The sequence below is a fragment of the Anomalospiza imberbis genome, chromosome Z (assembly GCF_031753505.1).
Source record: "Anomalospiza imberbis isolate Cuckoo-Finch-1a 21T00152 chromosome Z, ASM3175350v1, whole genome shotgun sequence".
NCBI classification, from domain to species: domain Eukaryota; kingdom Metazoa; phylum Chordata; class Aves; order Passeriformes; family Viduidae; genus Anomalospiza; species Anomalospiza imberbis.
In genome coordinates this window covers 8335942-8359905 of record NC_089721.1, presented here as the reverse complement: position 1 = coordinate 8359905, position 23964 = coordinate 8335942, and the positions used below count along the sequence as shown (strand labels likewise).

General features: G+C 46.8%; 2 protein-coding genes across 3 annotated transcripts in view; both read left to right on the top strand.

The window, feature by feature from the left end:
- Positions 1-23964, top strand: part of PIGO (phosphatidylinositol glycan anchor biosynthesis class O) — a 265926-nt gene that overhangs the window by 28338 nt on the left and 213624 nt on the right. The window lies entirely within an intron of this gene.
- On the top strand, positions 1232-23800 carry VCP (valosin containing protein). Of its 2 annotated transcripts, XM_068176431.1 has the most exons (17): positions 1232-1403; positions 5926-6037; positions 6419-6591; positions 8405-8547; positions 11629-11759; positions 13461-13592; positions 14007-14109; positions 15845-15978; positions 16241-16376; positions 17381-17493; positions 18093-18257; positions 18365-18487; positions 19569-19781; positions 21150-21458; positions 22317-22472; positions 22784-22938; positions 23347-23800. In XM_068176431.1, exons 1-17 carry the CDS (start codon positions 1387-1389, stop codon positions 23450-23452), a joined length of 2421 nt encoding a protein of 806 aa, XP_068032532.1. In that variant the 5' UTR covers positions 1232-1386; the 3' UTR covers positions 23453-23800. The 2 variants fall into 2 exon arrangements, with proteins under 2 accessions (XP_068032532.1, XP_068032534.1); XM_068176433.1 differs by lacking the exons at positions 1232-1403; positions 5926-6037 and adding an exon at positions 6326-6344.

The following is a 23964-nucleotide window of genomic DNA, read 5'->3' as shown; positions in this document are numbered from 1 at the left end:
GGGCTTTGTCCTGCAATACCTTCAGAAAAATACCTTGGCATATCCTGGGCTGCATCCAGAGCCCCGTGGGCAGCAGGGCAGGGAGGGGATTCTGCCCCTCTGCTCTGCTCTGCTGAGACCCACCTGGAGCACTGCATCCAGCCCTGGGCTCCCAGCCCGGGAGGGACAGGGACCTGCTGGGGTGAGCCCAGAGGAGGCCACCGAGATGATCAGAGGGATGGAGCACCTCTGCTGTGAGGAAAGGCTGAGGGAATTTGGATTGTTCAGCCTGGGGAAGAGAAGGTTCCAGAGAGACGTAGCACTTTCCAGCACCTAAAAGGGGCTTCCAAGGAAGGTGGAGAAATGCTTTACTAGGGCATGTAATGATGGGATGAGGAGGAATGGCTCTAAACTGAATGAGTAGGTTGAGATTAGATTTTAGAAAGAAATTCTTCCCTGTGAGGGTGGTGAGGCCCTGGCACAGGCTGCTCAGAGAAGCTGTGGATGCCCCATCCTGGGAAGTGTTCAAGGTCAGGTGGAATGGGGCTCTGAACAGCCTGCTCCAGTGCGGGGTGTGGAGGGGTGTGAAAAAGGATCCTTAAGATCCCTTCCAACCCAAGCTGTTCTTGCTCTCACCCAAGTGAGTAAATTTTTTTTCCCCTGTGTGGGTGCTGAGGCCCAGCACAGGCTGTGCAGAGGAGCCGTGGCCGCCCCTGGAGCAGCGCCGGGAGCGTGCGGGGCCGGTTCGGTTCGGTTCGGTTCGGTTCGGTTCGGTTCGGTTCGGTTCGGTTCGGTTCGGTTCGGGTGGGAGGTGCCGGTGCCCAGGGCAGGGCGGGCCCGGCCCCTGCGCGAGGCCGCAGCCATTCCCGACCGCGAGCAGCTGCGAGGCTGCGTCGAGTGGCGGGAAGAGGCGCGCGTGCGCCCCACGCCCCTTCCGATTGGCCCTGCCCTCGGGAGCTGCCCAATCAGCGGCGGCTACGGAGGCGGGACTTCCCTCCCGCATGGTCTCGTCGGTGGCTCTTCGCCATTGGCCGTGCGGGAGCTGTCGCTCGAAGGGAGAGCCGCGCTGCGATTGGCTGAGGGTAGTGGCGCCTGGCTGGTGACGATTGGTCAGGGCACACAGAGGGGCGTGGCTAAGGCGGAGCCCTCGGTCTTTTTTTTTTCGCCATCTCCCATTGGCCGAGACGGCGGCCGGTCGGAATTTCCGATTGGCCGGCGCACGCTGTTGCTAGGCAGGCGAGGCGGCGTGGGCGGGGCTCCCCTCGCCGATGAGTCGGCGCTGAGGCTCAGCCAGCGCGGACGCCCCGAACTCTCCGCCCGCCGCCCGCGACCCCCGCGACCCTCCGGACACCCCGCCCGCCCCGAGGAGCCGCTGTCCGCCGCCCCTCTCCCCCTCCCCGCAGCGCCATGGCCTCGGGATCCGAGTAAGTGCGGGCCCCGCCGCCTCCCCGCGGCCTAGGCCTCGCCGCGGCCTGGGCCCGGTCCGGCCTGCCCGCTTCACCCGGGGCGGCCCGCAGGCCCCAGGCGGGCGAAGGCGGCTCCGGAACGTGGGTGAGCCGCTTCCCGCCGTCCGCCCCGCCACGGCCGGGCCTGGCCGGGAAGTGTCGAGTCATGGCGGGGGGGCGAGGCCGGGCCGGGCCTCCCGCCGTGCCACCGCCGGGCCTGGGGCCGCCCGCCCGGCGGGCCCTGAACCGCGGAGCGCTTTGTTTTCTAGGCTCGTCCCGGGCTCCTCCTGCTCGCAGCGGCCCTGGAGCCGGAGCTGGCGAGTGACTTGGCGCTAGCCGAGGCAGACATATTGTGCCGGGCATGGCCGAGGCGATCGGCGGTGTTTCCGTCTCGGGTGTCTCGCCTCACTCTTGTTGGCTCTGCTTACTTACAGGCTGAGGATCGTCTTCCGTGCTCCTCAGGAATGAGTAACAGTCTCTGCACGCAGCCCACGTGCATTTTGAACGGAGTAAAATAGAATCCAAAAATAAATTTTCCCAATCCAAGAATACTCAAAAAGTATTCTTGATACTCAAAAGTGACTTTTTGACTTCACTAGAGGCACTTCTACTGTATTTTGGTGTTCTTTGAGTATGTTTTCCTTTTTTTTTAACAACTCCTGGAATCCAAACTTGCTTGGCCCCGCAGGGTCAGTTCCAGCGAGGTGTGCCAGGCATTCTGTGTCTGTACTGGAAGTGACATTCCCAGACCCCGGTTGTGCAGCTGGGTGAGGTTAACAGTGTTTTTAAAAAAGGATCTCTACTTCAACAAAGTTTTTCTCACTCACGCAGGAACCAGAAAAAGTTAGTTTGCAGCTGGAACACATTTACTTTTTAGGCCATTTTTTTGTCACAGCTGCTGGCAGCCATCTTGCTGTACTGAGCCTCAGCATGGAAAGTAGCATTCCAAAAGCTAAGGCAGTGTGATTTCTGAAGGGATCCCTTTTTTCCTCTCCCAGCCTGTCTGAACCAGTGTTGAAAACTTGGCTTCTCCACAATGTGTCTAAACTCCCCCCATGGTTGTCTTGTGTGAGAGTCTGCAGCCAACACATACCTCAGACACTTCACTTGGGGATAAAAACGTTTTATGACTTTTTTTTTTTTCTTTAATACCTACCTGGGAAAAGCAGTTCAGTCTGTAAATCAGATGTTCAGATAGGTAAGAAATTGCTCACAGATTTTATCTGGGAAGTGGTTTCACAAGGATGGTGGTAAAAAGTCACAGCAGTGCGCAGAGGAAATGGCTGATTTCACTTTCGTTACTGCAGCTGGAATCATTCTGGGAAGTGGCTTTTCCCTTATTTTTAGCACCATCTTGAAGGAACAGCTTGTTTCCTTACTTTAAGCAGGGCTTTGGGGGTTGTTTATCATTTTCAGAAGTATCACTAATTGTTAATGACTTTCTGCTCTTGTTGTTCATACCCTCCCCTGTGATGCCTCTGGGCATTATCAGTTCCTGAACGAGGGGAGCTCTGACACAGAGAGAAACCACTGACTGGTGTAATTAAGTCCATGAAGCTCTGTCAGGGCAGGTTGAGGTTGGATATCAGAAAAAGGTTTATCCTGAAGGTGGTTGGTCACTGCAACAGGCTCCCCAGGGAAGTGGTCACAGCACCAAGCCTGGCAGAGTTCAGAAAGTATTTGGACAATGATCTCAGGTGCATGGTGTGATTGTTGGGGCTGTCCTGTGCAGGGCCAGGAGTTGGGCTTGATAATCCTGATGGGTCCCTTCCAGCTCAGGTTATTCTGTGGTTCTGTAGGTTGTAGAAAGTCCCCCTGGTCCTCCCATGTGTAAAACGAGGCTGTTGAACTGCATTACTCAGAGAGAAAATGGTTGGCCTTTTAATGGTTGGCCTTTAGGGCTAGTACATATTTGCTTCAGTTTTATAGATGTCTTGCACATTATATGCAAGCTTGGCCATTTGCTGTGCTGGTGATTGTGTTCTCACTTCTGGCTTCTGTCTAGGGGCAGCTTAATACAGACCTTGAATTACCTTTTAATTCCAAAACAGCTCTAAAGCTACATTTTCTGTTCAGTTTGTCTCTTTGTTAAGTCAGGGAAAGAAAGGAGTGAGAGGGAAAGCGTGTGAGGGAGCTGAGAAACTGGGTAGATCAGGGATTTGGAGGGTTTCCACCAGGCTGTCTCTGACCAGAAGCTCAACAAGGAGCTTTAAAAATTACCTGGGTTAGCTTTCTGTCCCTGTCCTTTCCCAAAGTTTCCTGGCAGGAGAGAGTCCTAACCCATGCCTTAGGCTTTCTTGCTTGGTATTTTCTGTTTGTGCTCTCCTTCCCACAGATGTTGGGGTTTCTCTGAGCGTGGTTGAGGTGCACAGATATCGTTTGCCCTGTTATTTCAGCTGCAGCATGAGGAACCCCTGGAGAGATGTAATGAGGGCAAATGGTGATGATAACAATATTGCAAATTGCTGTTGAAAGATGGGTAGTGCTTGTCTGTCTAAACCATGCCCTTGTCTGCAGGAGAAATAACATCATGTCCCTGCCTAGCTGACACGTAATTTTGTACCACCTTTGTTTTTTTCTCTGTAGACCTGCCAGGTCAGAGCACTGAAGCTGACCCTGCACATTTAGCTCCCTGGATGCTCTTTCTTGGACACTTTTATTCAATTTTTAATGCCTCCAATCCTTTTTGATTTTGATTTTGGGATTTGCATTTTGTGTGCACAGGGAGGAGTTACAGTCACACTCTGAATAACCCAAATAATGAATATTGTGTCTCCCTGGTGTCCCTTAGCTGAAGTCCTGAAATCTGTTTACTGGGTTAGTTTCCAGTGGCCAGGAGCTAATGAGGAGGTAAAGTCCTAACAAGTAGGTTGTTGGTTTTTATGCACTGTTTAACTGTAATCTGCCCTGATAATGTATTTGTTCAGTTTACTTACTGCTCTCTCAGTTTTCCTGGAAATTGCAGGCATTTTAGGACTCACAACAAGACCTCAGTTTTAGAATGATTGTGGAATTCATGAGACTTTTCCAGGATGCATCCAGCAGCTTTCTTTGTGTCCTTTTTTGCTCAGACAATAGATCTGCAGTATCTTACCTCTTGCATTCTTTAATAAGAGAGAAAAAAGGTAACTTTCAGTAGTGCTGGCAGTCCAGGAAAGAAAATGTTTTACAACTTTTGCTCACTTAAAATATTGTTGCCTGTGGTTTGCAGCATGTTTCCTCTGCTGCCAGTGTTTAAGGGAAGCTTGAAAACCTTTTGAAAGCAATCTGGCTGCTCTCATGGACTTGCTTGGTATTGTTTCCCCTTTTACGTGTCAGAGAAGGGAGCCAATACTGCATAGCCTTTCTTGCAAAAGCCTCTGTCTTGAGGTAAGGAGGGACCTGGTAACATCACACCGTAGGTATGTCACCCCTCTCCAATGGACTCTTAAAAATGCAGTGAACATGCCAAGTGCCGCCATTTCCACTCAAGGATTGGTTTCTTCTTGTCATTCTGTCTCTAAAAGGGTGAGATAGAGCCAAAGTTATGGCTGCTGCCATTGTCCACAAAGCTTCCTACTTTTTGCCAGTGCTTGCTGCTTGCTTAGGTCAGGGGAAGACTTTGTTTCTCTTTATTTTCTTTCAGAATCAAGTCAGACTGTGCAAGGTTTCCTCTTCTGACCTTAGATGTTGGCACAGCCGCACACTTGGAGAAAGTAGTCAGCCCACTGGGGGAAGCTACAGCACTCCACCCCTATTGTGCGTGGCTAGTGTACAGCTTCCAAGAGCTCCTCAAGAATAAGTTGGTTCCAGTTCTGTCATAGAGTGAATTATTTGCTGTATTAGATTTTGAAAGAGAACAGTTAATCTGCCCTTCTTCCATTTCCCTGATCTTTTACTTGCTCCATTTTGTCAAGGGAAGTGAATTATCTTGTGTATTTCTTGTGGCATTACAGGCCAGAGCTACAGCGACTTTTGTGAAGTTATGGAAAACAGCTAAAAAAACCCCAACACAAAATAATTTTCTATGAGCACTTGAATATTGCTACAGCTTGCTAGGTTTAACAAACAGGCCTCAACAGGCTAATCTCTTACAACGCTTCCTGTCAGGGTTGCTGCAGCATTGTCCTTTAATGCCACTATTTATCTGGGATTTTACACCAAATAGACTTGAACTTTTGTTTTGTCGGCAGCAGTTACATGTGATTTCAGATGAGTCTGACTAATTCATTGAGGCAAAACATCTTACAGTCAGCAAGATCTCACTGACCACTTCTTTTCATAGATTGCTTCATAGCTGTATCAATTGGAAGCTCATAGTTATATTTACTGACAGAAGACATCCTGCCTTGAACTCCTGCAAGTGGTCCCTGGGAAGTAATGTTCTCCTTTGTGCTACAAACAAGTAGAGTTTATAAAAGACAAGACAACAAAGAAACTTGTAAAAAGTGGAGATGAAAACAAGGGGTGGCTGGGCAGGGCCAGTATAATTCAGACTCATAAGCTGTGTTTTCTCTCCCAGCTCTAAAGCCGATGATTTATCGACTGCTATTCTGAAGCAGAAGAACAGGCCCAATCGGTTAATTGTTGACGAAGCCATCAATGAAGACAACAGTGTTGTGTCACTGTCCCAGGTGCGTCATCTGTAGAGGCAAAGCATTTAACTGGGTAATTTGCAAGCTGTTGCTGTCTATTAACTTGAAATGTAACTTTGCAACATGAGTAGAAGTGTTTGCGTCAGAAGCTACAGCTGTTACCACTGAGGGAGGGTTGTCTTGTTTCCTGACACTCTTCCTCCAAAAAATGTTTTTTGAGCCTCAGTTTGTAGGATTCAGTTGAGCCTGTGCCCTTCCTCTGGTTTCAGGATTAGCTCTATACTACTGTAGTAAGAGTCTCTATCTTCTGGATTTAGTATATCACTTCCAAGGTGTAATTTCTAAAGTCAAATAACTCTCCCTCAAATGCTTGAATTCCTGTTTATTCAAAAGCTTCTTCTAACACTTTGCTGTTTACAGGCAAAGATGGATGAGCTGCAGCTGTTCAGAGGAGACACTGTCCTGCTCAAAGGAAAGAAGAGGAGAGAAGCAGTCTGCATTGTTCTGTCAGATGATACCTGCTCAGATGAGAAGATTCGTATGAATAGGGTTGTTCGCAACAACCTGAGAGTGCGCCTGGGTGATGTCATCAGGTGAGGACACAGTGTTACCTGTGGAAAACATGAGCAGCACCACGCATTATCTCATAATGTCTGAGCTGCCCTATTGCAAAAAAAAGGGCAAAATGTTATTTGCTGCCCTATTGCAAAAACCTGTTAGAAGTGAATGCCAGAAAAAAGGTGGAACGACCAAATAGCAAGATTAAAAATGCCCCAGGGATGTTTATATTCCAATTTTTGTTGCAAAAATCATTATTAAATTGGGAATGCTTAAAAAATGGCTCAGGGATTTTGTTGTGTAGCATTTGCGGGAAGTAGAATCATAAAATGATTTGAATTGGAAGGACCTTAAAAGTAGTAGTAAAACTTGGAAATATGGATCTCTACTTCTTACAGGAGACGGGATTCCCATTCTGCAATGGGAATGGTAGAATGGCAGCACATGAGCATTACCTGAATATAAAAATGGTAGTTTGCAGCTTTAAATAAGGGAGAGCTAACAGCTTCTCCTCCTTCTGAGCATTGTCTCTGAGAAAGTGAGGGCGTGGTTCTGACACCAGACTTTCTGAAGTGATATCTGTAATAATTTTTTAATTCAAAACGTGTTTCATACAAACTTAGCAGATGAGAGAAATGAGGCTGTTCCACCCATCCCTCTACCACTAAAAATGCAAGTTTTAAACACCGCTGTAATTGGTTCAGGATGGTGCTTTATGTGTTTGGATTTAAAGTAGAGGTGAATTCTTACTTTAACCTGATGTGAGATTCCTGTTGTAGTCTTCTAGTGTGACAGCCCATGCTCTCATCTTCTCTGTTAGCGCTATGTCTGTAGTGGTTCTCAGCTTCCCAAATGTGTTACCAATTGTCTTGGTTCATTGTGAGGTCAGGGAATTTTTGCTTACTTGCTTTCTAAGATTTTCTTGCCAATCTTTAACTGCTTGTAGTGTTACTATGTCCTGGTTTCTGCCAAAATTCAGATTAATGTGCTAACACTTCCTGATTGTGGTGTGTCAAATATTTTCCTTCTGGGACAGTCTCTCTTCTCTTTTACCCTTTTACTATGTCCTCTCTGTAATGCATGTAGTAAAATAGTCTGTTAGGAGTCTCTAATAAAAGTCACATATGTAAAGCTTTGTGCTCAGCTGCAATTCCTTGGCTTTTCTTAGCTGGTGAAGCCAATTTCTGCCACAGCTGGATACTTCGAGCTGTTGCTAGGGTAGGCTGTTTTGCTACCTTGCAAAATAATAACTGTAGCATGTGTTTAAAAGGGGAAAGCACTTTCAGCCTTTAACCTGCTCAGGAGCCCTCACAAAGTGGGACTGGCCTACACATGGCTGCAAAGGTGTTCACCCCTGGTTGGTACGCTGAGAGCCTTTGCTTGGAATCAGTTTTATCAGCAATAGGGATTCTGGGCACGGTAGTGAGAGAGAGGAGGGAAGAAAGTGTTTTCCCCAACTCACTTTTCCTTGCAGTTGGTTCTCCAGTAGCTTGCTGATATAAAAGCTACCTCATGACTCTCACTGGTCTTTAGGCTACGTTTGAGATGTGTGAATGTGGAGAGGGGGTCTGCAGAAAAGCAGAATGGTAGGAGGAAGCTATTAAACTCTCCAGTGGTCTTGGACAGGGCTGAAAGGAGTGAAGGCAAGCATGTGCTACTAAGACTAGCTCTTGGTGGGTATGATTTTTGCCTTGTCAGCACTGAAATATTTCGGTGTGAGTAGGAAGTCTCACTAGGGCTTTTGATGGCCTTTGGATGTTCTTTTCTGGAAAGAGGCATGTCTTTTCTTGTCCGGGTGTAACACTAAGGTGCAAGTCCAGCTCTAACTGGAGTTTTCTTGTTTTGCAGCATCCAACCTTGCCCAGATGTGAAATATGGCAAACGTATCCACGTGCTGCCAATTGATGACACGGTAGAAGGGATCACAGGGAATCTGTTTGAGGTCTATCTCAAGCCCTACTTCTTGGAAGCTTACAGACCCATCAGGAAAGGTAATAATGCCTGTCATTGAAGTCCTCACGGCCACAAGTGTGAGCTAGTCCTGAAACTAAATATGGAGAATTTCTAGAAACTTGCACAGATCTCCATGAAGCATTAGACCAGCATCTGTAGGGAGAGACTTTGCTAGTGGTGATCTAAATTTTCAGTAATCTTCAGAAGGGATGATTGCTGCTGCTGGCTGGCAGAGCAATTTGGTGGTTCTCCTGCATTTTTTTTAGCTATATGAGATGAGAGAACATCAGAAAGGCTCAGGTGGAACTTTGGAGAAAATCTTATTAAACTAAGTCGCTGCCATGTGATGTAATTGGTGAGTTGCCTGCATATTAATCAGTTGCTTTGGTTTATGTTGTGCTTATCCAGTTTTATCAGAGTCCATCCTTTATTAATGTGGTAATTGAAGGAGACTCAGGTTCAGATCCCCACATGTGGAGTGGTGGAGTTGGCTGCTGTGAGGTACCGAATGTGTTGATGTGAATATAACTGTCATAGAAGTGATCATATGAGCATTATGTAACAATTAGAATAATGCAATTTTGTTACTTTCCTACTCTCATCTAAAATCAAATCACCTTGACCCATACACTGGGCTTTTCCATCCTCCCACATCACCCACAAAGTGCACCCAGGTCCTTGAGGAAAAGCAGAACAATGTGTGGAAAAGCAGAACCATGTGTGGGTTTGCCTTTGCCACAGACAACAGTGACCCAGCATATCCCAGCATATTTTTTATGTACACTACAGGAACTTTGTCTCCTTCTACAGTATGTAAAACTGTTGGTTGGGGAGGGGCAGTCACCAGGCGGCTTTTGCTCAATGTGTGTCCCTAAGTTTGCTGGTTCCATCAGCCTTTGCTCTCTCATGTAGTCATGAGCAGTCCATTGCATCATTTGGTTTTCCAGAGGCTGGTGCACGATAGGGAATGCAATACACCCTCTGAAAACCATGTTTTGCCTGTCCCTGGGAATGGAGTAGCCTCAGTGCCTGATGTTTTTTCATCAGATCCAAAGACTTTTTTCCTCTTAGAGTATGGAATAATATGGAACAGGCTTATAATGTGCTGGGCCAGGTCCCAGCACCTTGCAGTGATTTGTGTATCCCTGGAACTGCCAGCATGACAGCACAACTTTGTCCACATATTTATTAGTTTTTCAGGATTCTACACTTGTTCAGGAGTGAAATTCCAAAATGTTTTAGTTAATCATTGGCCTGGACACTTTCCCCTCTGGGTGATGTTCTCAAATATATTAACTGTAAACAAGACCTGAATCACATTCAGCGACGTGCTGTTTCACAGCACCAAGTTTGCCAGAATTCCAGAAGCATTTGGACAATACCCTCAGGCACGTGGTGCGGTCCTTGGGGCTGTCCTGTGCAGGACCGGGAGTTAGACTCAGTGATCCCCATGGGTCCCTGCCTACTCAGGAAATTCTGTGATAAGAACCAGGCTGGCTTCAGATGTATTGAAAGGGTATTAAAAATCTTTAAAATGCTCAAATGCTACTGTAATCAGCCTGGGAAGGAAGACATCGGGAAGGAAGACGTTGGGAGGGAGATGTAGGAGAGGTGCAGTTACCAGTGGTTCCCAGTGGATGGCTCTCGAAGTACAGAGCAGATGGCAGTGCTCAGTTCACTCCTCAGATTCATCTCAGCACCAGCGGCTCCATCTCGTCACAAGCCACTACTGCAAAGAGCAACACAAAGATCATGTTAGCCCAGGCAGCAAAGACAGTAAACCCCACCACACCTTGGGAGCAAGCACGAATAAACACCATCACCAGCTACTATTATATACTGAATGCTTATAACAATTTGGCTTAACATGTTCTGCTCAGATCTCTTATTAGGCAAACCCTTTTTTCCTGCACTGGCTGCCAAGAGGGACTGTTGTCTTTTGATCCCAGCATGTTAGTAAATATCAGACAGCTACTCATTCCCCATCCAGATGTGGGATGGAGAGCTGATCAGGAAAAAGGAGAAACTTGCAAGTTAAGAACATTTTAGTAATTGAAACAAAGTAAAATATAATAATAATAATAATAATAGTAATGGAAAAGTAATGTAGTAATGGAAACCCAAAAAGACAGGTATTGCATGACACCTGAGACAGTTGCTCACCACCTGCTGAATGATGCCCAGCCTGTCCCTCATCAGTGTGTGATGTCTCCCAGTGAAATCCCTGCAGTTTATGCACTGGACATGGTATTCTATGGCATGGAATATCCCTTTGGCCGATTTGGGTCAGCTCTCCTGGCCATGCTCCCTCCTGGTTTTTTGTGCACCTGCTCCCTGGCAGAGCATGGGAAACTGACCAGTGCTTGAGTTAGGGCAAGCACTGCTGAGCAACAGCTGAAAAGAAACATCAGTGTGTTATCAACATCATTCTCAACTGAATCCAAATCACAGCACTGAACCAGCTACTTGGGAGAAAATGAACTCTGTCCCAGATGAAACCAAGACATGTGTACCAGCTGGCACCCTGACTAAATTCACTTCTTCAGAGTAATTTAAGGAATAACTGGGAGGGTGAGTAGAAGACCAAGCACACTTTTGGGGTTGTGTTCATGACACTTCTGCTGTGCCATAGATGAAAGTACACCATAGACACAAGTCGAAGTTAGGCAGGGTCTGTATCCCAGTGCAGCCAGGAGTCACAGTGCAGTGTTATATATTATTCTTCTTCTGGAGATAAACAGTTATAACTAGTATCAACTAGTTACAATAAATTCAAAATTAATTTTATTGAGTTAGGGATTTTTGCCTCTTTTAAAAATGTTAAATTGAAACTAAATGGAAAAATCACGTGATTTCTTGCCTTCGTGTTTTGTATTTTAGCAGGGTATTCTCTTCTATTGTTTTCTGTTTTTTACTGGATGAAATTTGAGAACTGAAACAGTGCTCAGGCTGTTGCAGTGAATGCAGCTCTTGAGTTTAACATGCAAAACAGTGTTATAAATGCCACAGTGTCTGCCTGTGTGACCGACTTCCTTAAACTCTGGGGCTGCTGGTCTTACAGGAGTTGACATTTTGCAGATGTGGGTTGCAAGAGGCCACTGACGTGTGGGGTTTTACAGGTGACATCTTCTTGGTGCGTGGAGGGATGCGTGCAGTGGAATTCAAAGTGGTGGAGACAGATCCAAGCCCATACTGCATAGTGGCTCCAGACACAGTGATCCATTGTGAGGGAGAGCCCATCAAACGGGAGGTGAGCAGAACCCTGCCGTGTGGTTCTTCTGCTGGATTTCCTCTGTCCAAAGCCTGTTTCTGGGACAGTGCTTGAGGGCAGCAGTGTTTGCAGTTCCTGTTTTGACATTTTATCTACTGAATGTAATGATCAGAAACTCTGGTTTCAGGAGATGTGCTGCTGCTGAGGGTAGTCAGATAAAGGTACTTCCAGTGTCTTCCTCATATTCCCCCCTGAAAGCACCAGGGGGTAGGTTTGCTGATGAGATGCCATGCTTTGGCAGCAGCTGTTTTGCATCTGCTTCCAGATATTTCACACTGTGCTTGGATGCATCTTTTGATTCCGGTGTTCCCTTGATCCATAGCAGAGAGAACTTACAATGGTGCTAAATTTCATGCCATGTGAAAAGAAAGTAATAGGCACTCTTTCCAAGAGAAATTTGAAATCCTCAAATGGTTTACATTAAAACAATAAAAATTCCCCAGTTCATTAAGGTGTCTAGCCTTGAGTGTTGCAATCTTGTGGCTGCCTGAGGGGCTTGTCTGACAGGCTTTTGCAACCTTTCTATACAGAGTAGGAAATCTGAGGGAAATGAGCTGAGGTGGGTGCATACTTTATAGAATAAGTACATTTTTCTGTCTGCCTGCAAATAGTGTGAGTGCTGGTTTGTTGTTAGCTGCCTTCTGAAAAACACCTCTGTGACCCTTGTGAGACTGCACCTGGGCACTCCATGCATCCCACTTGGCCTCTTCAGGCCACAGCAGAGTAAGTTCAGGAGTAAGTTCAGCCTAGGCCACAAAAATTATGAGGAGCTGGTGGTCAAGAATGAAGGAAGAGGGACTGGGATCATGGGGTAATGCAGCCTGGAGAAGGGAAGGCAAAGACCTACTGGCAACTGCCTGATGGGAAGGATAGATGACCAGGCTTCTTCTGAGAGCTGTGCCCAGGGACATGACTGGATACACTAGCATAAGCTGGATCAAGGGAAATTCCCAGTAGATACTTGGAAAAATGTTTTCCCCAGTCCTGGAGCAGAACCCAGAGAGGGCAGAAGTCTCCAAAATTGAATCCTTCAGTGCTTGTTAGGTCCAGCCCCTGAGCGACCTGCTTGAGGCACGTGGGACTTGAGCTGAGCCTGTCTGAGATTCTAGGCTATGTCATTATTTTAGTGTGGCCTAAATAACTGAGGCCAATTAAGGTTTGGACAGGTGAATGGATAGATACTGTGAAGGAAGAGTTGATTGTAACTGATCTTGCCCATATGTCTAGACCTTAACATTCTCTGCTAATTGGAGTCAGTCTCAAAAGGTAACACTGCACCTGAGTAACTGGCAGTTAGAATATGCCAAATAGTTAGATAGCATTTACTCTAAGGAGTAAGTATATTTTATACTGACATTGTCTCTTGTTACTTCCATTAGCCCCATCAAAGAGTCACAGAGCTTTTTTTGTGTTAGAGTCTGTAGGGAACCTGGCAGCAGAGGCTGTCATTCCAGAGGGTGGGCTTCAGTGAAGTCTGAGTACATGCAGGCAATTCTCTTTATATATCTGGGTAGACAGAGCTAAGAATCAATTATAAAAGACATCAGGAAGACTTGAAAGGGACAATCTCAAGACAGGCAAGAAATGTCTAAAAAGCCATGTTCCTGGCTTCTGTAGACTGGGAGGGGTTGTTGAACTATTGTTTTCACTCAGATGTTTGATGTATTTCCTCCCGGGTAGGATGAAGAGGAGTCGCTGAATGAGGTGGGCTATGATGACATTGGTGGCTGCCGGAAGCAGCTGGCTCAAATCAAGGAGATGGTGGAACTTCCCCTCCGACACCCTGCTCTCTTCAAGGCCATAGGGGTCAAGGTAGGTCTCCACGTGCAGGTGGATAAGTGGGCTTGCCCTGGGAGGTGTGTCTCCACGACAGAGATTTAGGAGGTATTGGAGAGGGGAGTAAATAATTTGTGGTGTAGGTTTTTGGGTTTTTTTTTATGCTGGTCTTCGGAAGGTATTTGCTTATGTGTTCTGGACACAGACTGAAACACTGGCAGCTTGTAAAGCAGAGTGATGCTTTGAATCAGCGCTGCCAGTTACTGGCAAGGTTTTTGTTGTGTGTTGTGTGAAGTAGTAAAGGGTGTTGATAGCAGTGCTGACATGGCAGCTGTTGCATGAGTTTGCATCACAATTTCAGACTGGCATTATCAAATGCTTACAAATTCACTGTGAAGCTGCTTAAGCAGTTAGATACTCACAACCTAAGTCCCTTACCTTTGTCCTCAGCCTCCACGTGGGATCCTGCTGTATGGTCCTCCTGGCACTGGTAAAACGCTGATTGCCCGAGCAGTGGCCAATGAAACCGGGGCATTCTTCTTCCTGATCAATGGTAAGTTTTGTGGCTGCTTTGGCCCCAGGTCTGCTGTGTGCTCACTTGTCCATCTTAAGGTAAGGAATGGTGTCAACAGGGCTTGTAGAGCCACGTTATCTTCCTGACATCCTTCCTTACCTCTTTCAAGCATGCCTCTGGGGAGTCTTGGAAGCCCTTTGTGTGGAAGTATCTGTAGTGAAGCTTCCTGAAGCTCGATTGTGTTGTAGCAGAGTGTTTGGAAGATTGTGCTGAGACACAGGGGTTTGGTGTCTGTCTGTCTGTTTGTGTTGGTGAAGGCAGAACTGACAGGGCTTCTGGCTTTGCTCCCACCATGTTCCATTCAGAAAAGAAGCTGCTGCTGTGGATTCCTCTTTCCCCTCAAGTAAAGCACAAAGACCTCTTTTGTTTCACAGAACATTATTTGGAAGGAACTTCCCTGAAAACTATGTGATCCTTTGGATTTAGCTACAAGTGACGGAATTCCTATTCATAAGTCTCACCTGTAGCAGTTGAGCTGGCTACTAGTTGATACCTAGTAAGGACCAGATTCTGAATTTTCCACACTGCATTTCTGTCCCATTTCAGTTGGTGCTGGAATAAGAGAACATTTTTACTGAAGGAATGCAGCTTTTCTTCTCAGATTTCAATCATGTGACAGCGAAGGCGAAGGACAGTATAACACAGCACAGCAGTGACTGGCGGTAGGATTAGGGACTTGATTTTATCTCAAGAGAGTGGATGTAAATGGGCTAATTTTAGCCACATGTCACCCCATCATATACTTCCTCAAGTGTGTGGAAGCTGTCACTGAATGCTAATGCACCAGCCGTTTCTTTAGATGCTTGTACATCTATTGCATAATAAAAATAACGCTGTCAGAATTAGCGATGCATTCGCTGCCTGCTGGCCCCAATCCGGAGCCGCAGGCAGCACTGAAGACAGAGCTGATAAGAACTGGTGAGTTATCTGTAATGAAATACTCAGAGCACCTGCCCACACCTGTGTCTCTGCAGCTGGCAGCTGTCTATGCCTGAGGGTCAGGTTTATTTTTCTTGGATCCTTCAGAAACATGTTTTCCCTTCATTACCACTGCCATCAGCATGATAACAAAATCTGTAAAAACAGAATAAATCTCTACACCTGCACTAGTGTTCAGTGGTTGTAGATGTCAGGAGAATGCTGTCAATCCATTTGGGATCGATGTGCTTGCACAGTTCAGTTTTGTATTTAACCTTTGAGAGGAGATGGGAGTTGTGCTTTTGTTCGTTCGTGGTTGGTTTTCTTGACTTTTTTAAACTAGTTTATAGGATCATACAGAGGTAAATATATACATGTGTAATGTAAGCTAAAGATGGCTTCATAGAGCTTTTTCCTTCCCTATCCCAGTAATTCATCACCTTATAATTTGATTGCTTCTCTTGCAAGCTAGGACTGGCATTAACTGTGTGTGGTGGCACATTACAGAGAAGCTCACCAAGTGTGAAATAGGGTAAGGAAAGAGGCAGCTAAAGGTAGCTCATTGTCTAGTGCTGCGTTCTCTTAGAGTAAACTGGAAACACCAAAATAATGATAGAAGCTAATTCTGCATGCTGGTCTTGCCTTTCAGCTGCAGATTTAGTGAATTTGATTGATAGTATTTGCTTTGCTTGAAATATAGCTTGTCCCATGTGGATGTTGTACTAAAAATATTCAGCTGCGTGTTTTTGGGGCTAGCTGCCTCTCTTCTGAGTGGCACAGCATTGCTGTTTTTTAGGTCCTGAGATCATGAGCAAGCTGGCTGGTGAGTCTGAGAGCAACCTGAGGAAAGCCTTTGAAGAAGCAGAGAAGAATGCTCCTGCCATCATCTTCATTGATGAATTGGATGCCATTGCTCCTAAGAGAGAGAAGGTAAAGAGAGCCTGTAGGAGGTAAATTAGCATGTCCCTTTTTTTTTTTGGTAGCAGCTGGCATGAGTCCCTGCATTTCACTGCAGGGTAAAGCAGCATTTCTTTAACACCTGAATTCAGTTGGACACCAGGAGGGTTAGATACTACAGTTCATGACATTTGTTGCCATGTTGCAGCTGTTGTACCTACTGGCTCCGATGCAGTGCTGGCTGCTGTGCTCCTTGTAGAGCTGTTGGGGTCAGTGCTGCTTTCTGTCCCCACAGACACACGGGGAGGTGGAGCGTCGCATCGTATCCCAGCTGCTGACCCTCATGGATGGGCTGAAGCAGAGGGCACATGTGATTGTGATGGCAGCCACCAACAGACCCAACAGCATCGACCCAGCGCTCCGGCGATTCGGTAACCGCCCTGGCCCTCTCTTCCCTGTGTGTCACACACTTTGTGACAGGCCATGCTTCAGGGGCCCCATAAGGATTGAGCAGAAAGTCGTGCTGAACATGTGTTACATAAACTTTTGACTTGTCTCCAGCTCCTTGCTAGAAATTATTTTCTGGGCATGCAGCCTTTGATGTCATTTTCTGTGCCATGTTAGGTGACAATGTGTAGAAATAATATTTGGAAGTGGGAAAAGTGTGCTAGCTTTAGGTGAAGCTATTTCAGGACACACTTAAGGAGGAAATGCCTAAGGGGATGTTCATGCATTAGACTGCAGAAGGCTTTGAATTACCCGTTTTGGGTTTCTTTTATTAATGAACAGTACAGTGATTTCTGAGACTCACGTTTTCAAAACATGAATGTCTGGTGAATGACCAGCTGGTTGAGTCTGTAATAGCAAAACTGTCAAGTGTGCAGGGGGAACTGGCCTCTTAAATGTGTAGTGAGCCATTTGAAAGTGCAGCTGTGTCTGGAGAAAGAATAGAGGTGTACATATCTTAGTGAATATTGCAGTGGTGCCCTGTTTTCCTCATGTGTTTCATCACTTGGGTAATGCTGTGAAGGTTCTAAAAAATTAAATCAGTATTTTTGGACTCTTGTGACAAGGACACAAAGGTAGAAATAAACAAAAATGTCTCATAGTGTGTTGGTTCAGTGAAGCCTATTTTCCCAAAAATGTGGCTCAGAAAAAGTTAGTAAATGTGCAATCCTCTTTGCTGTATAATCCCAAGGTCTTACTGTTAGTCTTACAGTAGTCTCACTTTCCCTAAATGCCTAGTGCCTTTCCTCCTTTTCTGATCTGTCTCTTCTACTGTGCTGGTAGATGTTGCAGGCAAACCCAAAACCCTGTCATGTTGTGATATTTTGTGGAAAACATTTGTTCAGTCAGAGAAAGGCAGCAGCTGCAGCTCCTGTGGTGTGGTGTGGTGTGCAGGATCAGCAGCTCAATCTGTGCTTGTACTCCCCAGGTCGTTTTGACAGAGAGGTAGATATTGGTATCCCTGATGCCACTGGGCGCCTGGAGATCCTGCAGATCCACACAAAAAATATGAAACTGGCTGATGATGTGGATCTGGAGCAGGTGAGTATTGTGCCATTAGGAAAGGTAGTCTCATTCTCAGTGCTCTGTTTCGCAGTGGAAGAATTGTTAAGACTTGATTTTACAAGTGCAGTGGCTCAATTAGGACAGCCTGGAGCTGCATGAAAGGGTGATCCCTGGGATTCCTTCTGACCGGTTTACTAGTGACCAAAAGTCCTCACTCACTAGTTAGGAATGGCACGGCTAAGTGAAACAAATGTATATCATTACAATCTGGAAGTGCCTTGTCACTGGGTTTGTTTGCTGTGTATTGCCTTTAAAAGTACAGCAGCCCTGAAAAAGCTCACACACAGCTGGGTGAGCATGGTGGTGTCACTGCAGCACCTGTAAGCTGGATGGTTCCTGTTATCTCTGTCCTGAATGAAGAACTGCAGTCCTCAGGGTTACCTTTCTAAATTCCAGATGTAGACTGGATTTCTAGTAGGCAGTAGAAGGCACAGTGTCTTCACCTGAGTGTTAGCACTTGTCTTGAATGTGCAGCAGAGCCCTGGTGTGGCTGTTCTCCCTTCCCAGTGAGGGACCAGAGCATGTGTTGCCCTTGCTTGTATCCCTGTGAGTCATGGTCAGTGCTCTGCTTTCAGGTGGCAAACGAGACCCATGGCCATGTTGGTGCTGACTTGGCTGCTCTTTGCTCAGAAGCTGCTCTTCAGGCTATCAGAAAGAAGATGGATCTCATAGACCTAGAAGATGAAACCATCGATGCTGAAGTGATGAACTCTCTGGCAGTGACCATGGATGACTTCAGGGTAATGCAGGAGTGTCCCATATTCTTCTGGGTGAAGTTAAATGCTTCTCTGAAGCAAAAGAATTTAACATGTTAGAATTCATATAATACTGTTTCTTCTAACAACAGTGGGCTCTGAGCCAGAGCAACCCTTCTGCTCTTCGGGAGACTGTGGTGGAGGTGCCCCAAGTTACCTGGGAAGATATTGGTGGCCTAGAAGATGTAAAGAGGGAGCTCCAGGAGCTTGTACAGGTAAGGCTTTACAACAGATTTCTTTTGCTTAGCCAGCTTAAAAATATAATAATAAAATCTAGAATATCTTCAGTTTCCTGTTTGGGCTGCAAACAGAGTAAATGTAGAGGCATTATGGCATCTACTTGTAATGGACTGTAAATACCATGCTGTTCCATCTTAGTGAGCTTGGGGAGGAAGGCGCTGGGAAGCAGCATTATGTTCTCATGAGATGAGTCTGCTGTGGCATTTTATGTGGGTGTTGTGCAACATACAGAAACAGCCACAGTTCTGCCTCTTAAGTGGAGACAAGCAGTAGGACCACTGCTGAGAATCATCCTACATGGTAGCTTTATCTGCCAGGCAGTAGATGAAAGTGCTCATACAGAGAGCTTCTGAAGGGCTCTCCATCAGCCTTTGCACAGGGACAGGTGAGCAGTAATTGTGAACCTCTCTACAAAAGGAAAGAACAGGACAAAATGTTGCAAATGATCTGTGGAAACTCCAGGTGTCTGCACTGGCATGGTTTGGATTGGGTACATTCCTGCTTTCAGCTGGTGCTGTAGAAACATCTTGTCTGTGAATAAAAGAATCTAAATTTTCAGTCTAACTTCCTGATGTTCAAATCATCACCTGTCTTGTATATGACCTCGTTGCTGAGGATAAAGGCTCACATCAAGACACTTTGCTGTCTCTGGAGAGCAGAGCAAATAGGTTAGGTAATGAGCTGTTCCCTTTTGCTTCTGCAGGGCAGAGTGAAGCTGAGGTTAAGTGTGCTGGAAAGTACTAAACTGGTACTTGGGAAAGTACTGATCTGTACTTAGTTCCTAGAGATAAATGGGTTGATTTAGGCACCTTTGTAAGCCAGTGTCCACTTAAAAACTGCAGTGCCACCTGGCAGCATCTTGTGTTTAATCCACCAGAAATCTCAGGTTGTGCTTCTGGTAGAACCAAAATGGACTCAGAGAAATGTGTCCCTTCCCCTGAGAGAGGACTTGGATTGGATGATCTTTTGAAGGTTCCTTCCTACCCAAACCATTCTGTACTTCCAAGATAGCCTATTGTGACTCATCATGAGAGGTTTTTGTTTGTTCTCTTTCAGTATCCTGTGGAGCACCCAGACAAGTTCCTCAAATTTGGCATGACGCCATCAAAAGGGGTTCTGTTCTATGGGCCACCTGGCTGTGGTAAGACACTGCTGGCCAAAGCCATTGCCAGCGAATGCCAGGCAAACTTCATTTCCATCAAAGGGCCAGAATTGCTCACCATGTGGTTTGGTGAGTCTGAAGCCAACGTACGCGAGATCTTTGACAAGGTAAGTGTTTCTCCTACTCTCTATATTGTCTTTGTGCTGAGGTATCCCCAGAATTTTGTCTCCACTGCATCTGTCTTACTGGTTCTTCTTTGTGTCTTCTGTGTTTTCCCCCCTTGCACTGAGAGCAGAAGCTCTTTCCTGGTATTGGAATTAATCCTCTTCAGCAACATAGCTGTTGAAACTCTTTTCCCTGACTGCAGTTGGCATCTGTCAGTAGAGGGTGATAAATTCCCCAGTGCCTTTGGCGGAGGCTATGGTTAGGATGGCACATGTATGCTCCACACCCCTGGAAACTTCGTTTAATACCGCATTAACTGTCATTGTCTACAGTTGTTCAGAATATCCTATGGGTTCTTGTCCTGCAATATAGACAGTTTAGAAAGGAGGTCACTCCTGCTCACTTGTCCCATAGTGTCATTTCCTGTCCCAGAAGGTGTCTGCATGGATTATCCTGTGAATCCTTGCTCTTTTGATGAGGGATGGTGCTATTAGAAAAACATTGGCAGGAAAGTGGAGAAAAATTTAGGTGGGAAGGAACCTAGAGACTGTCTAGTTCAGCTGTTTGTTCAGAACAGGGTGGTAACTTTGAAATTTCATCAGCTCAGTGCATTGAGTTCTGGACATGTGTGAAGGGTGGAGAATTGCTGATCTGTCTGGGTCTGTGTGCTGGTGTTGGAGCACTCTCATTGTGAACAATTTCTTCCTTATTTCTTACTGGGATTTTCTCAGCTGCTCACAGCTGTGTCTCAAGGTCAAGAGGCTCCCAAAACCTTCCAGGGTAGGGGCTGGAGAGGTATGCATGAGTGAGGGCTGCAGCAGGCACCTCCTTGTGCCTGTGGTCTTTCCTTCTTTCACTGCACACTGTGAAGAAAGATCCAGCTCCCTAGAACTATGCATTAGGTAGCTGAAGACAACAGTTGGATTTCACTGCACACTGTGAAGAAAGATCCAGCTCCCTAGAACTATGCATTAGGTAGCTGAAGACAACAGTTGGATTTCTCCTTTCCATTGGATATATCTCACCTGCTTCAGTGCCTGAATAACCAGTTGACATCTTCAGGTCTTGCAGGGAGAGTTCTAGTCCAGCAAAACGGCTCCTTTTTTCACTCTAGGCGTTGGAGTTACTGCTTTTCTGCCTGGTTCACAATGTTCCCACTTAAGAGAAATCCAACTGTTGTTCAGGAGAATTTAATGAAGGGGTTGTGTGACAAGAGAGTGCTCTGGAGCAGCTCTTCCAAGCTCTCCTTGTGAACAGCTTCTGGTACTCCTGAGCTGGTTAATGGTGAGGAGGAAGGTTTAGCGTGAAATCAGCATGCTCCTTGTTGGGCAATATTAGCATGTAATAATGGTGCCCACTGCTTTTTGCAGGCTCGCCAAGCAGCCCCATGTGTGCTCTTCTTTGATGAGCTGGACTCCATCGCCAAGGCCCGAGGTGGGAATATCGGCGATGGCGGCGGTGCTGCAGATCGTGTCATCAACCAGATCCTGACCGAGATGGATGGCATGTCCACCAAGAAAAACGTCTTCATCATCGGTGCCACCAACAGGCCAGACATCATTGACCCAGCCATCCTGCGCCCTGGCCGACTGGATCAGCTCATCTACATCCCCCTGCCCGACGAGAAGTCCCGGGTTGCGATCCTTAAAGCCAATCTGAGGAAATCACCAGTTGCAAAGGTAGAATCTGCACCCTGACTACTTCTGGCTTGGGTTTGCTGTGTGCTGCTTGTGTTCTTCACAAGCTGTGGGCAGCACAGAGGTCTGGAGGCTCATCTGTATAGTAGAATGGGAGAGGAAGCTGGAGCTCTGAGGTTAAGTGTCAGCAAAGCCAGAAACTGGCCTGCAGGCACAGCAGCTCTTTGTCACATAATGGGGTTCTGCTCATGGTGCAGGATCAGAAAAGCCTATTTGGGTGAGATGGAAAAGATTCCTGCACTCTGGGAAAAAAATAAGTCTAGGAACACATAAGTGTGAAATACGAATTGAAGAGGAGCTGTTGCAATGAGTTGTTGCTGATCCCTATCATAGGCAGGAGCTGTGTCCCTTCCATGGGAAGAGGCAATAATGCAGCTGAGAGTTAATCAAAGAAAAACAGACATGAAATGGGAGCCCCAGCTTCTTTATGCCAAGCTTACCTACTTAGTTTCAAAGGAGGTTGCAGTAATACCCTCTCAGCTGAGGCGGAGGAGAGGAGAAGGTCAGCTGTCTTGGTCTGCTTGTGCCCCATCTCTGTTTCCAGTCTGATGGTGTTTGCTTGACTCCTCGTGCTGAGACCTGAGCAAGTCATACCCTAAATCTGTAAGTGCAGAGGCATTTACAGCCACTTCATGGATTTTTGGTGGGTGTGAGGAGTGTAGCCTGCTTTTGTATGTGGCTAAGTTTTCCTGAAAATGCGAATCTCAACAGCTGATCTTTCCAAAATTGGCTATTGTTAAGGCAGCACCTTGATACCCTGGGATCTAAAGACACCTCTCTGTCACTTGAGGATATGAGGTGTAAAGGAAGAGCCTCTCTTCCTTTTTTATTTTTCTCTAGGACGTTGACCTGGATTTCCTGGCAAAGATGACCAATGGCTTCTCAGGGGCTGATCTGACAGAAATTTGCCAGCGTGCCTGCAAACTGGCCATCCGCGAATCCATCGAGAGTGAGATCAGGCGAGAGCGTGAGAGGCAAACCAACCCTTCTGCCATGGTGAGTGGTACACTGAGCTCTCCCTACCCACATGTGTGAGTTGTGATGTGTTCCTCTGTCATCCTCGGGGATGAGTGGGCTCTTGTGCAGAGCGTGGAGCTGGAGCACTTTGTTCTCTTCTTGTGGGAGGTTGAGGACTCTCCTGGGATGCTTCATGGTCAGCATTGCTCAGGAGGTGCCTTCTGCAGCCCTGACTCATGCACACCTCTCCAGCCCCCGCCTTGGAGGGTGTTGGGAGCCTCCTAACCTGGGGGCAAGCTGTGAGCAGCTGTTGGGCCTGCAGCTCACCCAGTCCCTCTGTCCTGCTGCAGGAGGTAGAGGAGGATGATCCAGTTCCTGAGATCCGCAGAGATCACTTTGAAGAGGCCATGCGCTTTGCTCGCCGCTCTGTCAGTGACAACGACATCAGGAAATACGAGATGTTTGCACAGACCCTACAGCAGAGCCGTGGCTTTGGCAGCTTCAGGTACCTGGTGGGGTGTGAGGGCTGGGCAGTGTGGCTCAGCTAGCCCCTGAGCACACCACTGGGGCAGCTTTCTGATGGGCTCTGAGCAACAAAGCTCTTTTGCACTGCACATTGCCATTCAGCCTTGAGTATAGAGCGCCATGACAAAGTATGGTGGGTGTAGGCTATGCTGCAGGTTGGTTGTAGCTGCTCTGTTGGTGCACCTGAAGTCCCTTTTTTCCTTTACCTCAAGTGACAGCCAGGAGCCATGAGCTGCTTGGCCTTCCCTAAGGCTTCATCCCATTCCTTCTTGCCCATCCTAGTTGTCACTGGGGGTTGGCGCAGAGGGAGGGGATGGTACTAAGCTGCAAGGAGGCTTTTGAACAGCTTCTCTTCTCTTCTCTCCTGTCCTGCACTTGCTGCATGCAGGTTCCCATCAGGCAGCCAGGGTGGCGCTGGTCCGAGCCAAGGCACAGGAGGTGGCAGCGGGGGCAACGTGTACAGCGAAGACAACGACGACGATCTCTACGGTTAACTCGCTGTCCTCAGTGGACCAAACTCCACATCAGGCCACGTTGTACAGGGAAAAATCCAATGTTCAGTGGACTCTTGGCTTCTTCATTCCTCAGTCAGAACAGTGTAGCTGCACGTCAGACTTTGTACAGGGAATGTTTTCTGCAAACACAAATCCAGAGCGGTGTTCACTTGGGAGGCAGACAGAATTAACAAGGAGGGGAACTGACTTAATTTCTGAGAAATTTCTGTTCTAGTTTATGTGGCAGAATCAGCAGCTTTAGCAAGGGTACAACGCTAGCCTGTATTAAAAAAAAATAAAACCCCCACAAAAATAATAAAAAAAAAATAAAAATCACACAAAACTCTAGCAAGGTCCTGGCAGTTCCTTTGTGTGGTGCCAGCACTGTCTAAACCCATGTCTGGTGCTGTTGGGAGCACTCCTTGCTCTGGTGGAGCCCATCTGTGTGTGTGTTCCCCTGCTGTGGACCGGGCTGCTCTTCATGCTTGACACCTCTTAGCTCTGTTAATGGA

Coding starts and splice junctions, on each gene's coding strand:
- VCP (XM_068176431.1), top strand. Junction 19,782..21,149: donor TACGCGAGATCTTTGACAAG/GTAAGTGTTTCT, acceptor TGCTTTTTGCAG/GCTCGCCAAGCAGCCCCATG. Junction 22,473..22,783: donor AAACCAACCCTTCTGCCATG/GTGAGTGGTACA, acceptor GTCCTGCTGCAG/GAGGTAGAGGAGGATGATCC.